General features: G+C 40.5%; 1 protein-coding gene across 1 annotated transcript in view; it reads left to right on the top strand.

Moving 5' to 3' along the window:
• The first annotated feature begins 6,601 nt into the window (after window positions 1-6,601).
• Window positions 6,602-16,052, top strand: part of LOC141340375 (uncharacterized) — a 15,173-nt gene continuing 5,722 nt past the window's right edge. Inside the window, exons 1-2 of the mRNA XM_073845323.1 lie at window positions 6,602-6,737; window positions 8,588-8,709. Of these exons, the coding sequence (XP_073701424.1) occupies window positions 8,643-8,709 (67 nt within the window). The 5' untranslated portion in view covers window positions 6,602-6,737; window positions 8,588-8,642. The remainder of the gene's footprint in view (window positions 6,738-8,587; window positions 8,710-16,052) is intronic.

A 16,052-nucleotide genomic window follows, 5' to 3' on the forward strand; every position in this document is an offset into this window, starting at 1 on the left:
TTCCTTGCATCTTTTTCTCATGGAATTAGATTTAGTGATAAGTTCTGGAATCGGGGAACATTGCAGCAAAGATGTCACGTATGTCCTCGTTAGATTTAAATGAATTGTGCCTCGTCACAGTATGGAGAACCCACAGTACCTTTTGGGTGTCTGGCGGTGAAATGAAACTTGTTATAGCCGACTGTGAGGTGGCGTCTGAACTAGTAACATTGTTAGGTCGAGCTGCAAACAATGCAGGGATTAACCTGGACCCGCTATGACTAGCTGCTGCAACGTACCCTTGGTACTTTCTTCTTTCATGTGCGACTTGATGGCTTTGAGCCCCATGGTCCCCAACGAAGGGATGTTCTAAAACGCTTAACGTGAAAAACGCTTAACGTGGCTTAACGTACGCAAAAAACAACCGAGAAACCCAAAATTTCTGTCAAACCTTACTTCTAACAAACACTAACTACAATTAAAAGAACGAACCCTTATTCCACAGATAAAGTGAATAATATCAGGTTAAGCGTTTTCTCCCCCATAGAAGCCCATTATAAGAAAACAACTTAACGTGGTTTTATTTACCTCAACAGAGACCAGGGAAGACCAAAGTTCTGTCAAATTTTACTTATAGTAAACACTTGTTGCTGTCAAAAGATCGAGCTCTTATTCCGCATAAAGTTGTCTTCCCTCATAATTGATAAAGCTTGGCTTATTGAATATCAGGTCCCTTTCTACGAAAGCACTTTTTGTAAATGATATGATCACTGATCATAAGCTAGATGTGCTCTGTTTGACAGAAACCTGGCTAAAACCAGACGATTACATTATTTTAAACGAGTCCACCCCCCAAGATTACTGTTATAAACATGAACCTCTCAGAGAAAGGGCTTCAATTATAACTCGTTTGAAGTAATGGTGCTTCATATAGCATTATCCAGAGAAACAAGTGCTAATGATAAATCTGCTGTGACGTTTGTACTAGCTACCGTTTACAGGCCACCAGGGCACCATACAGACTTTATTAAAGAATTTGCTGATTTTCTATCCGAGTTGGTGTTGGCTGCAGATAAAGTCTTAATAGTGGGTGATTTTACCATCCATGTTGATAATAAAAAAGATACATTAGGAACAGCATTTATAGATATTTTGAACTCTATTGGGGTCCTACTCATTGCCGAAATCATACTCTAGATTTAATACTGTCACATGGAATTGATGTTAATGGCGTTGAAATTCTCAGATCATTATCTGATATCTCAGATCATTATCTAGTCTCTTGTATACTCCAGATAGCTAAAACTGTAAATTCAACTCCTTGCTACAAGTACGGTAGAACCATCACTTCTACTACAAAAGACTGCTTTGTAAGTAATCTTCCTGACTTATCTGAATTCCTCAGCATATCCAATAGCTCAGAAAAACTTGATGATGTAATAGAAACTCTCTTTTCTAGCACTTTAGATACAGTTGCTCCAGTGCGCTTAAAAAAGATGAAGAAAAACAGTGTAAAACCGTGGTATAACGATCACACTTGCGCCCTAAAGAGAAAAGCATGAAAAATGGAACGCAGCTGGAGGAAAACAAAACTAGAGGTTTTTCGTACTGCTTGGCGTGAATGCAACTTATCTTATAGAAAAGCATTAAAAACTGCCAGATCGGATTACTTTTAGTCTCTCTTAGAAGAAAACAAACATAACCCTAGGTATTTGTTCAATGCTGTGGTTAAATTTAGGAAAAATATAGCAGAAACTGGTGCAGACATTTCCCAACAGCACAGCAGTAATGACTTTATGAAGTACTTTACCTCCAAGATAGACACTATTAGAGACAAAATTGTAACCATACAGCCGCCTGCTACAGTATCGCATCAGATAATGCGTTGTAGATCTCCTGAGGAACAATTCCACTCATTCTCTATTATAGGAGAGGAGGAATTGTATAAACTTGTTAAATCATCTAAACCTACAACATGCAGTTTAGACCCTATTCCATCTAAGCTACTAAAGGAGGTACTTCCAGAAGTCATAGATCCTTTTCTGAATATTATTAATTCGTCACTATCATTAGGATATGTCCCCAAAACCTTCAAACTGGCTGTTATTAAGCCACTCATTAAAAAAACACAACTTGACCCCAATGAATTAATTAACTACAGACCAATTTCGAATCTCCCTTTTCTGTCAAAGATACTAGAAAAGGTAGTGTCCTCACAGTTATGCTCCTTCTTAGAGAATGGTATCTGTGAGGATTTCCAGTCAGGTTTTAGACCATATCATAGATACCGATCGTGGTTGCATCTCTCTATTAGTGCTACTGGATCTTAGTGCTGCGTTTGATACTATTGACCACAACATTCTTTTAAATAGACTTGAAAATTATGTAGGCATTAATGGTAGTGCACTGGCTTGGTTCGAATCGTACTTATCTGACCGTCATCAGTTTGTGGCAATAAATGAAGAGGTATCATTTAGATCGCAAGTGCAGTATGGAGTACCTCAAGGCTCAGTACTAGGGCCATTACTTTTTACATGTTACCCTTGGGAGATATCATCAGGAAACATGGTGTTAGCTTTCATTGTTACGCTGATGATACTCAGCTCTATATTTCTTTGCAGCCCAGCAAAACATATCAATTCGAAAAACTAACAGAATGCATAGCTAATATTAAAAACTGGATGGTGAATAACTTCTTACTGTTAAATCCTGAAAATAAACAGAGGTGTTAATTATTGCACCTAAAACCTCCACAAGTAATGACCTAAAACACAGTCTAATACTAGATGGCTGCTCTGTAAATTCGTCGTCATCAGTTAGGAACCTAGGCGTCCTATTCAATAGCAATCTCTCTTTTGAAAGCCACATTTCTAGCATTTGCAAAACCGCATTTTTCCATCTTAAAAATATATCGAAATTACGACCTATGCTATCAATGTCAAATGCTGAAACATTAATTCATGCGTTCATGACCTCAAGGATAGATTATTGTAATGCTTTATTGGGTGGTTGTTCTGCACGCTTAATAAACAAACTCCAGCTGGTCCAAAATGCAGCAGCTAGAGTTCTGACTAGAACTAGAAAGTATGAGCATATTAGCCCGGTTCTGTCAGCACTGCACTGGCTCCCTATAAAACATTGTATAGATTTTAAAATCTAGCTAATTACTTATAAAGCCCTCAATGGTTTAGCTCCTCAGTACTTGAGCGAGCTTCTATCGCATTATAGTCCCTCACGTCCGCTGCGTTCTCAAAATTCTGGCAATTTGATAATACCTAGAATATCAAAATCAACTGCGGGCGGCAGATCATTTTCTTATCTAGCGCCTAAACTCTGGAACAATCTACCTAACACTGTTCGGGAGGCAGACACACTCTGTCAGTTTAAATCTAGATTAAAGACACATCTCTTTAACCTGGCTTACACTTAAAACATTAACACATTCCTATAATTCAAAGGATTGTTAGGCTGCATTAATTAGGTCAGCCGGAACCGAAAACACCTTCCATAACACCTGATGCACTCGTTGCATCGTAAAAAGAATGGCATCTACGCTAATATTAGTCTGTTTCATTCTTATTCCGAGATCACCGTAGCCACCAGACCCAGCCTGTATCCGGATTAGATGGTCACTGCAGTCCCCCGGATCCAGTCCGCACCCAGCTTAGATCATGGATCACCACCTGGAGATGACTTCAATAGCCCTGAATGTCAACCAGATGAGCTCCAGAGACAGATCATCACTAAAGACCTCGCCAACCTAGACAGCCATCGGTGCTACACCACAGGAACCTGATGAGTTCTCTACAATCGGACATTGGTACAAACTGCTGGTTTGGTCTGGCCAGAGGAGAACTGGTCCCCCGACTGAGCCTGGTTTCACCCAAGGTTTTTTTTCTCCATTTCTGTCACCTGTGGAGTTTTGGTTCCTTGCCGCTGTCGCCTCTGGCTTGCTTAGTTGGGGACGCTTTCCAGCGATATCGTATACTATTTGAACTGAACTGACGATGATATCACTGAATTCATTGATGAACTGCCTTTAACTGAAAATTGATTATCTACAATAATGCGTTACTTACACACTATTGTTCTTATTAAATACTGTGCAGTTGCTTTGACACAATCTGTATTGTTACAAGCGCTATATAAATAAAGGTGACTTGACTTGACTGTACGGAAAAATTTGCACAGGCAGCTGTCCGGGTAGTGCGTGAATGGGACGAGTCGCATAAAGTCTCTGGTGTGGTCCTCGAGAGAGCGGTTCCCCTGCTCCAGGAGCAGGATGAGGACGGCAGGGTTATCCATGACGAAAAAAAAAAGACACTGGAAAAAAAAAAAAAAAAAAAAAGCCTTGGCAAAGGAAAGCCTCTTCTATCTAAAAAACAAACAAAAAAAAAAGCAGGGGAAACACGCCGGGAAACTGTTTTGGTCGGTCTTTAACTGTTACGGGTAGGTGCTGGATAGACGAGACAAGACATACGTTGACAAACAAACAAAGTCTTTATATAATATCCAAGGAGCAGACGGATCGGATCAGGAACATGAAATAACATCCACACACGCAGCGTAAACATATAGCAAAGACCGACATTACTGAACTCAAAGACAGACTTATAAATGGTGACTAATGAAGACAGACAGGTGAACCAGATTACGGTGATGAGGGCAAAACCAATTAACACAGATGGACAGAGGGAGACAATGGAAAAAACCAACTGTCAAGTGCAACTATGACAGTTGTATTATTAATTGATTATTATGTACTTTACATACTGATGTGTTCAATTATCTGTGCTCATGACTTTATATGGTTAAATAATAGGTGTCATGTTTAAAATGCAATGGCTTAATATTTGTAGAAAATAACACTGAACAAATGGTGATTTAATAAATGAATGCACTGTGTTTTTGCTAATTTTCTGTTGGAATTTAATGATTTTGTATTGGTTTGCATATATGCAGTGAATATATTCACAAAAAAAATCTACGATAACAATATAAAACAAGAATTTACCATTTAATTTTTTATAGCAGAAATGAGTTTATCAATATATACTGATTTCAAAGTGGTAGGAACACATCCTTGGACAGGACTAAAGGTGAGAAGTAGGCTAAATATTAAAAATACAGGGAACGTGCTAGTTTGGTCGTTAGGATGTACTTGCCACGTCCTAGCAACGTAACACTACAACGACGAATATGGGAATCACAAAGTTACGTAGCCGGAACGTTATTTGGAACGTCGCTGCAACGAATATGGTCCGGTCCAGTAATGTCTTCATGACGTAATTGTGTTAGCTGGGCGGTCGTAAATGCAGCACGCTTTCGACGACGACTGGATAAGTTCTTACTGTTGCTAACCCACTGAATTGATGGTCGTGCTCCTTGACTGATGTTTCCAAAAATGTTTAATCCGTTGACATTCAAGCAGACACCGTAAGAACTACGACACAAAAACAAAACAAAAACAAACACTACATAAACCAATTACGAAACCATTACATTGCAATTCGCGTAACACAGATGTACAAATTAATTTACCTTATAACCCTTTTTCAGTGAGAGGCAGAAGTCCAATTGAGCGAGAACGCCACAAAGCGCACACACCTGCCGACAGCGGAAATGGGACGCGCTTTATGCAATCACCATTGCGCATTAAGTTCGTACCAAAATAAAAGTGCTTCTAAGCTACTCCATACAGAAGGGTCAATACAATGCAGATTTCCCAAATTAGCAATCCTTTACATTATTACATATCATGGAAATGGCATGTAGATGTAGTGTCTACTTGACAGTGTAAAAAAGATGACATTTTATTTTTGTGTTTTAGTAATTTATGTATGTTCATTTATGTAGAGTATAATTTAAACTTTTATTAATATCTTTTATATATGTATATTTTTAATTATTGTTTATCTTCCACTTATTGAAGTGTAAATTGGATATGTATGTATGTATGTATGGGTGAGTGCCTGTGTTCTTGTTCTGGTGTTCTGTTGTTGTTGGTCAGAGGTGAAAACTCAAATAAATATATAAAATCTGCCCTTTATTCACTTGAACTCAAAATGTCTGCACATCACTGGCGTGAATCGTTTGCTTCACCAAAAACATTTGTACAATTTCTTCTAGATTATGCTTCATCTTATCAACTTAATTTATATATAGGTGAGTGTGTGTCTTGGTAAAAAACAGCTAAAACCACCCTAGGCTTGTTGGCTGGTTTTAGCTGGTCAACCAGCCTGGTTTTAGAGGGGTTTTGTCCACTTTTCCAGGCTGGGACAGCAGCTATAACCAGATACTTCCAGTTTGAACCAGCTATGACCAACTAGTCTAGGCTGGTAAACTGATATTATTTTCATCGAAATAACACTGATAATTAGTCAATAGTATAACTATATTAGTAAAACATTGATATTATTATCTTAAATATGTTTGATCATACAGTAAGAACAGCTGTGTTATTATAGCTCAGGCTCTGTCATCTGTGTCTGTGAAAGCTGTTGATTGTGACTGAGCTGGTTTTCAGAAGAGCAGTGAGGACTTTTATTTTGCTCTGTCGGCGTGACGTCATGAGGCTGCGCTCCCGCATCTGTTGTGATTCAGCTGAAGAGACGTCTGTGTTTGTTAGTGTTTGAACCGATTATTACACTGATAGAAGCCGTTCAGTCGATTTCATAGGTTTTAAGAGATGCAGGGTTGATTATTTGCATGAATAGATGTTATTTTGTGAGTAAACGCTTCCTTGAGGAACAGAAAAGGTAAGTCTGATTTCATTTAATCAAAACACGAATTAGAAATAACGTTAATTGACGGAGAAACTGAGCTTTTTGAATCTCAATTGAATCAAACAATACCTAAATGATTCAGTGATTCGAGTCACCACACTGAACCAAACAGTGTCAACTTATTATATTATAGGTTTAAGTGCTGAAACCCTAATAGCTTTGAGAGTTTTTGCGGCTGAAAACAGTGTAAATGTAGCGAGAACAACAAACACAAACAAGTTTAATGACAATATTATCATGCAAGTGTAATTTATATAATCAACAAGTTCTGAAATACCACATATCACAACTAAATATTAAATGTCTGTATAATTTTCAGTGCTAGTTTCAACTCCCTTACTAGTGTGCTGACTACTGTCACTGTTGCGAAGATTACTTTGGAAATGTAATAGGTTACAGATTACAAGTTACTTGATTTAAAATGTAATAAGTAGTGTAACTTTTCAATTACTTTATAAAAGTAATGTAACTTATTACTTTTAATTCCTTTTCGATTACTTTTCTAAATTTCGAATATTTTCAACTGCTATACATTTTGAAACATTTTAATTGTATTGTCATACTTTCAAAATCCTTCATCGCTTGAATTAAGTAAGGGATAATATCCATCTGTATTTTGCGGTAACAACTGGCTACATTATCAACAACATTATCCCACTTATTACACAACTGCTTCATAGCTTATTTAGATGTTTAGGTCAAAATTATTAGACACGAAATACTAATCTGAGTCAATATTGGATATCAGTTTCTAGCAAACGGCAAGTTCAAATTAGACATTTTAGGTATACAGTGCAGTCTTACCAGTTTTCTTACACAACATTTCACCACATAAATAATTAAGGAAGTAGTACTAGTTTGTTAGTTGTCTTATAATCCATTACAGCGTACAAAAAAAAAAAAAAAAAAAATGGCAGCAGCTTCGTTTGTATGAAACAATAGAGTGAGTCCACGATACCAGGATGACAGAATTAAGAAATTGTCCACATAATATTGAATTAAGCTTTAATAATTTATTAGCTAACCAAACACAAAGCTTCTGCCAAGAAAAATGATCAAGCATATAGCACTGACTTAAGTTGCCCTGAATGTCGTGACTGACCAATCAGAATCAAGCATTCCACAGTACCGTGTAATAATTTAATTTAAAGCACAGCCACCACAAATTCAGACTTTTTTTAAATTTTTTTTAGGGGGTCTTTTTATGCCTTTTATTGTGATAGTACAGTAGAGATGACAGGAAAGAGCTGGGAGGAGAGAGGGGAGCCAGAGCACAGTTGCACTATCTGTCATAACAAGACATAACATAACATAACATCATGAGAAATAGTTTAATAGCTGTGATACTGGGCTTGAAATTAAATGTTTGCATAGTTATGACAGGAAACACAAGCATCTAACAATGCCTTGGAAAAAACAATCTTAATAAATAAAGTTCATTTAAAAACCCAAATAGGAAATAAAACAGTTATCGAATAAGCATGTGTCCTATTCTGTGTCCTAAACTCCTGAAACATTGGTGTCTCAGTTTAGAGCAGTCAATTTAATTGCAATTTATGAAAGAAGTCAAATAGATCTGTAAGTGTTGGTGAGTGTGTGAAATAATTCAGATGTAATTCGTTTGTAATCGCTGGCATTTTTCAGAAGTAACTAATTTAATTACACGTGTTTTCTCAGTAACTGTAACTAATTACAATTACATTTATTTTGTAACTAAATTACGCAATTTCCGTTACATGTAACTAGTTACTCCCCAACACTGGAAACACAGAGGTTTAGGGTTTATTTTGTTTTCTCTTCATTGTTCTCTTCGTCTTAAACAGGACAAAACACTGAAAAACTCCTGCTGAAGTGACTGAGATCCACGTGTTAATAAAGATGATGTTTATTAAACAGGAGAGTGAAGACTTCAGGATTGAAGAAGTATTTAGTCTGAAACAAACAGGTGGGTTTTCAATCTCAAAGCTCGACTCATTTAATCCTTAAAATGTCCAGCTCTACAGAAATGATTGGTGTTTATGAAGAAAGTGCTACAAGTGTCATCATTGAAGTGGTTTTATTTGACGTTGAGCTGGTCTCCTCATGATCACATGACCAGACACACTTCAGTGTTGGGTTTTAATGACAGAAGAAGCTAAATTTGAGTAACATTAAACCCAAAGATAACAAAAGCCATTCACTTTTATTGCTCAATTCTAAAACATGTGATCATCTTTTTCTTTTAATCCTTGAAAGTGTTCACATTGGGCTGGATGATATGGCCAAAACTCATATCACAATATATTTCAACAAATCAAAAAAATCCTCAGAAACACTGTGACTATGCGCATACCTACAAACTTCTGAAAAATGAATTTGCCAAAATAAATGGTTTGCATGAGGCGCCACTGTAACGGAGAGTGAGAGGCAAGCGGATCCATCTGCAAGCTTTTATTAATAGGACAACAAGGCTGAAGCATAGTCGAACGGGTCAGGGTCAACAATCACAAACAGGTTTGTAGGAGCGAGGCACCAGAGATTTTGAAATTTTGCGAGCCCTGCCTGGGGTTACAGCAATTGTTTGATAAAAGTTTGGTGTCATAAGGTTGTTTATTGGAATAAAAGATAACATGAATCGAAAACAACGAGAACAGCAACAGTTTTACTTATTTATTTATTTTTGTGGCAGGGCAAGTGAAACTAGATAAAAAATGATTGTCAAGAAAAACTTTGAGAAAGCTGGACCAGAAAGTTTGAAAGCTTTAAAAAGTTTTAGCGTGTTGTTAACATCATTCTAGCATGATTACCAAGTTGCTAACATGTTTCTAGCATAATTGGCATTCTAGCATGATTAGTATGTTTTTTAGCATGATTCTAACATGATTACCGAGTTATTAGCATGCTTCTAGCATGTTATTAGCATGTAGCTTGCATGTTTTTAGCATGATTAGCAAAACAAACAGAATATTGTATATCGTTGGGAATGCCCAATGTAAACATGAACACTCAAATCCGTTAGCCTGAACGTGGAAAAATTACACACCACAAAAAGTATGTGAAACAGAGGTAAAGTATCAAATTCAAGCCAGTCTCTCTTCTATCCATCTCTCGTAAAAATGCAGATCTCTCTGATGTGTGCGTTCCGTTCTGGTGTAACCCCAGGTGTGTGGCGCCAGGTTCTTAGGTTATGAATAATAAGGAAGAGAAAAGTTAATCTACTAAAATAAAGCAGCATCAGCAATATCTTTAAAAAAGTTATAGAAGATATAAAAGCTAGCCATCAGCCCATTTGTATTCCACTATTTGATTCGCTCTTCTAGGTTATAACAGAACAGCTAACCAGTCACAATGATCTCATCTTCAGAAAAGATCATTTTTAATAAGACTGGCACGGTTACATATACTCACCAATGCCAATATTTACTTGCACTTGGAGCTTGGTGAGTGTTAATTTTAGGCCCTGTCTGTATTGTACTGTGGTACAGTTATGGAGGACCTTCATAAAGCAGTAGTTATGGCGAAGTAGTTAGTAGTGTAGTCTGCCAGTAGTTAGCAATGGCCTATAGTATGCAGTGTTTAATAGTAAAAAAGCTGTTTTGCTAAATTCTGCTGAGGTGAAATTCAGTGCCACGAAAAAAACATTAGTCCAGGGGCCCGTTGCCTCACATGGCCCTGTTAATATAACTCTGATTGCATTCGTCTGAAAGAAGGAAATCATATACACCTAGGATGCATAAAGGGTGAGTAAATAATATGCTATTGTTCGTCAGCATACGAGATCGCGGATACGTGATATTATCATTATTGTGCTAATGTATTTAATTATTTGCATGCCTAAAACCATAAGGCTAGTGAAGCTATCTACACTGTATGACAAATAAATCTCTTACCACATACTGCACATATCTACGGCGCGGCGTAGACATGTGCTAGTTCGTGTCTACATGAGCCGCGGATCTGCGTGTGTTTGGACCCTCTGTCTGTTCAACACACGTGAATGGTGCTGCTTCAGCACGGCTACCGGAGCAGTTCGCGAACCTTTAGTTAAAGCTGCGTTTAAACGAGCCGACCTACGGCTCGCTGTAGCATCCCAAAAGCGGCTGTCCATATTACATGGGTAAAGTTAGGCGAATCCCCCACCCGCCAACGAATTGAATTTCAGTAGGCGGGATACCGCGTTGTGACATCATTGCATCTGGAAAACAAACGCTGTAGTCCAAACGAGTCGTTCGCTGTAGTTCTTGAAAAGTGATTTTTTAAAAACGAAATATCTCCGTTTGGAGTGGACTTTGAGATTTGTAACTTTGTAGATGTTTTTTTTATGCCCAAACATACACACACTGGCTAAAGTTCAAAAAGTGAAAAAGCATAATAGCACCCCTTTCAGACAACAGCGAAGCTACCACCACGCTACGCTACTGAGAAATGTAGTTAAGCTAGAAACTAGCAATGACCGGAAGTTCTTTTTCCCTACTCCGCGTTCCGGAAGCAGGAAGTGAGACATAGGGCTATTCTTGTTCTTACCCCATTGACTAAATGCCTAATATAATTTTATCTTATGTAGAAAATGCATCTTGTTTTAAAGGACCAGGTCACTTTCAGAACAAAAATTTACAGATAATGTACTCACCCTCTTGTTATCCAAGATGTTCATGTCTTTCTTTCTTGAGTCATAAAGACATGGTGTTTTTTGAGGAAAACATTTCAGGATTTCTCTCCATATAGTGGACTTCCCGAGTTTGTACTTCCAAAATGTAGTTTAAATGCAGCTTCAAAGTGCTCTAAATGACTGCACGTGAAGAAGAAGAGTCTTATCTAGCGAAACGATCGGTTATTTTCTAAAAACATTTACAACTTATATACTTTTTAATCTCAAACGCTTGTCTTGCCGAACTTAACAAGATGAGCATTTATGGTTGAAAAGGATATAAATTGTCATTTTGTTAAATTATTATTATTATTTTTTTAGAAAATAACCCATAATTTTGCTAGATAAGCCCCTTTTTTCCTCGGCTGTGATCGTTTGGAGCCCTTTAAAGCTGCATTTTGGAAGTTCAAACTTGGGGGCACCATAGAAGTCCATTATATGGAGAGAAATCCTGAAACGTTTTACTAAGAAAACATAATTGCCTTATGACTGAAGACAGAAAGACATGAACATCTTGATTGACGAGAGGCTGAGTACATTATCCGTAATTTTTTTGTTGTGAAAGTGAACTACTCCTTTAAGAATATTTAGCTATTTTGATTGGAAACATCTAGGTTACGTAGGCAACCCTCGTTCCCTGAAGGAGGGAACGGAGATGTTACATGGGAACTCGCCTGAGAGTCTAATCACCTCTGAGCCTTATACAAAAGGCCAATGAAAATTGGCAAGTGGTATTTGCATGCCAAGCCACTCCCCCGTACATACGGGTATATAAGATGGCGGCTGCAACCCACTCATTCAGGATTTTGCTGAAGAGCCGGAATCGAGCCGGCGTCAGAACGACGCCAGGGTCGTGGCATGGGATGTAACGTCGCCGTTCCCTCCTTCAGTGAACGAGGGTTACCTACGTAACCTAGACGTTCCCCCTCAGTCGAGTCACACCGAAGTTACATGGGAATAGACCATCTGGAACAGGCCACGGCCCTGACGCCGCGTTACGCACAGACCTACGTGCCAGCAGGCGGATATGTAACGTAACCTTCCCAACGCCCTGGGGACCAATAAGGGGCCCCACAGGGATGCCAGAGAACTGAAGAACGGGTTGGGGGAGCGGAGCACATGAATTCTTTTACATGTGGAAATAGAGAAAATTAAATATATCCATAATACTAGGGATATACGAGGGAAACAGCGATCTTCTCCGCTGGAATAAATAAAATAGGCCACTACCTGTGGGGCGAAGGAGACCCAGGAAGGAACACAGTCAGAACTACTCCGCATCTAGCCCTGACTGCGGGGCATGGAGGACCCAGGGTTCGCCGGAGGGAACCATCTGGGAAATAGCGCACGGATCCACGTGGGAATGGCGCAGCAAGCCGACACCAGCCGTCCTACCGCTCACCTGATGTCTATGTTAAGACACGGGAGGAGACGGCCTCTACACGGAGGTTGTAAAACCTGGCGAAGATGTAAGGTGTCGCCCAGCCGGCAGCACTACAGATGTCTGCTAGTGAGGCGCCGTGCGCCAGAGCATAGGAGGACGCAACACTCCGAGTGGAGTGGGCATGCACACCTAAGGGGCACGGCTGTCCCTGGTACAAGACAGACAAGGAGATGGCTTTTACCACCCAATGAGCCAACCTTTGTTTGGAGACAGCATTCCCTTTCTGCTGACCTCCGAAGCAGACAAAGAGTTGCTCAGTGCGTCTGAAGTGTCGAGTGCGGTCTACGTAAATACGCAAGGCACGGACTGGACACAGCAGCGCAGAAGCTGGGTCTGTCTCCTCCAAGGGCAGAGCTTGCAGGTTCACCACCTGATCGCGGAAAGGCGTGGTGAGAACCTTGGGCACATAACCGGGCCGGGGTCTCAGGATAACGTGAGAATCGCCGGGCCCGAACTCAAGGCATGTTTCGTCGACAGAAAAGGCTTGAAGGTCCCCTACCCTCTTGATGGAGGCCAGAGCCGTCAGGAGCGCTGTCTTGAGAGACAGGAATTTAAGCTCAACTGACGGGAGAGGCTCAGGGGGCTCCCCGCAGGCCCTGAAGAGTGACGAAGAGATCCCAAGAGGGTACGGGGCACGGTCTGGGAGGATTAAGCCTCCTCGCGCCTCTAAGGAACCTAACGACCAGCGGGTGCTTCCCCAAGGATGATCCATCCTCTGCATCGTGATGTGCGGCAACATAGACTTTGAGAGTTGAAGGGGACAGCCTGCGCTCTAACTTCTCCTGCAGGAAGGAAGGCACGGCTGCAATCGAGCATCTCTGAGGGTTTGAGCACCAGTCGACGAACAGACCCCACCTCAGTGCGTAAGCCTGCCTCGTAGAGGGGGCTCGGGACTGAGTGATCGTGTCTATCATGGCCTGAGAAAGGCCGGTGAGGTCTGACGCGTCCCGTCCAGAAGCCAGACGTGCAGGTTCCAAAGGTCGGGACGCGGGTGCCAAATTGTGCCCATCCCCTGAGAAAGAAGGTCTTTCCTCAAGGGGATTTTCCAGGGAGGGACTGCCGCGAGGGAAAAGAGTTCTGGGAACCAGGTCTGGGTGGGCCAGTAGGGCGCAACCAGGAGAACCTGCTCCTCGTCCTCCCTGATCTTGCACAGAGTCTGTGCAAGGAGGCTCACTGGGGGAAAGGCGTACTTGCGCCCCGGAGGCCAGCTGTGAGCCAGAGCATCCCTGCTGAGGGAATTATACTGCTGGCAGTGGGAGGATTCGGGGGAGGCAAACAGATCTATCTGGGCCTCGCCAAAATGACTCCAAATCAACTAGACTGTATCGGGGTGGAGTCGCCATTCTCCAGGGTGGGTGGACTGCGGTGAGAGCTGATCGCCTGCATGTTTTAGTTCCCCCAGAATGTGGATGGCACGTAGAAATTTTAGCCACGTTTGACTCCAGAGGAGCAGATGGCGGGCGAGTTGTGACATGCGAGGAGAGCGGAGACCGCCCTGGCGATTGATGTAAGCCACAGTCGCAGTGCTGTCGGTGCGAACAAGCACGTGCTTCTGGCGCAACATCGGTCGGAAGCGGTGGAGGGCCAGAAGCACTGTCAACATCTCGAGGCAATTGACATGCCACTGCAGTCGAGGTCCTGTCCAGGAGCCCGAAGCTGCATGCCCGTTGCATACAGCACCCAAACCCGTGGTGGACGCATCCGTGTAGACCACGATATGCCTGGACACCTGTCCCAGGGGCACTCCGGCCCGAAGGAAGACAGGGTCTGACCACGGGCTGAATAGGTGGCGACACTGCGGGGAAACGCCAATCCGGAGTGTGATACGGTGCCATGCACGTCTCGGGACTCGGTCGTGTAACCAGTGCTGAAGCGGTCTCATATGAAGCAAGCCGAGCGGCGTCACCGCGGCTGCAGCTGCCATATGCCCCAGGAGCCTCTGAAAAGTTTTGAGAGGAACCGCTGTCTTGTGTCTGAACAGATCCAGACATCTCAGCACCGACTGCGCGCGCTCTTTGGTGAGGCGGGCTGTCATAGCGACCAAATCCAGCTCCACACCGAGAAAAGAGATCCTCTGCACTGTGGAGAGTTTACTCTTCTCTCGGTTGACCTGAAGGCCCAGATGGCTGAGGTGCCGAAGCACCAGGTCCCTCTGTTCACACAACAGATCCCGCGAGTGAGCTATCAAAAGCCAGTCATCCAGATAGTTGAGGATACAGATGCCTGTCTGCCAAAGAGGGGACAAGGCAGCCTCCGCGACCTTCGTGAAGACGCGAGGAGAGAGGGCCAGGCCAAATGGGAGCACTTTGTACTGATACGCTCGAACCTCCACGCAAACCGCAGAAGGGGCCTGTGGCGAGGTAAAATCGAGACGTGAAAGCCCAGGTAAAAAAAAAGTGCACTAAAATGCACTTTATTTAAGTATACTTAGTACACTTTTCAGTAATGTACTAAAAGTGCTCTATTTTCGCACACTAATTTTGTACTTATTGTACTAAAAAATAGTATTAAGTATATGTTAAGATAAACTTAATACCATCTAAGTGTACTCAACTGTGCTATTTTGAGACACCATGAAATTGAACTAAAATGTGCTTTTAACATACTATATCTGTATTTAAAAATATATATTTAGTTACAACTAGAAATACACTTGAACCCTACTTTTAAAAATTTATAAATATATTTATGACTAATTTAAAGTATAACAATAATATATTAAAAGAATATACAAAGTGTGAAAAAAGTGTGCTAAAATACAATTTAAGTACACTTAGTGCACTTCCCTAATGTACTTAAAGTGCTCTTTTTTCGGGCACTGATTTTGTACTTAATATACTAAAAGTTATTCTTAAGTACTCCTTAAGATAAACTTAAGATCATCTAAGTGTACTCAACTGTGCTATTTTGAGACACCATGAAGATGAACTAAAACGTGCTTTTAACATACTATCTCAGCATTTCCAAAAATGTATTTTGTTACCACTTATAATACATTTGAAACATATTTCATAAACCTTTAAATATACTAATTATGCATAAAAAATAAACTTACTGATTATTTAAAATACAATAATAATATATAACAAATGTATACAAGGCGTATTTATAATGTATTGCCCACATGTTTTTTATTAATAAAAAATACACTTATTAATTATTTAAAATACATGAATAATATATAAAAAAATGTATACAAAGCGTATTTATAATGTAT

This window comes from Garra rufa, chromosome 8 (genome assembly GCF_049309525.1).
Source record: "Garra rufa chromosome 8, GarRuf1.0, whole genome shotgun sequence".
In the NCBI taxonomy this organism is placed as follows: Eukaryota; Metazoa; Chordata; class Actinopteri; order Cypriniformes; family Cyprinidae; genus Garra; species Garra rufa.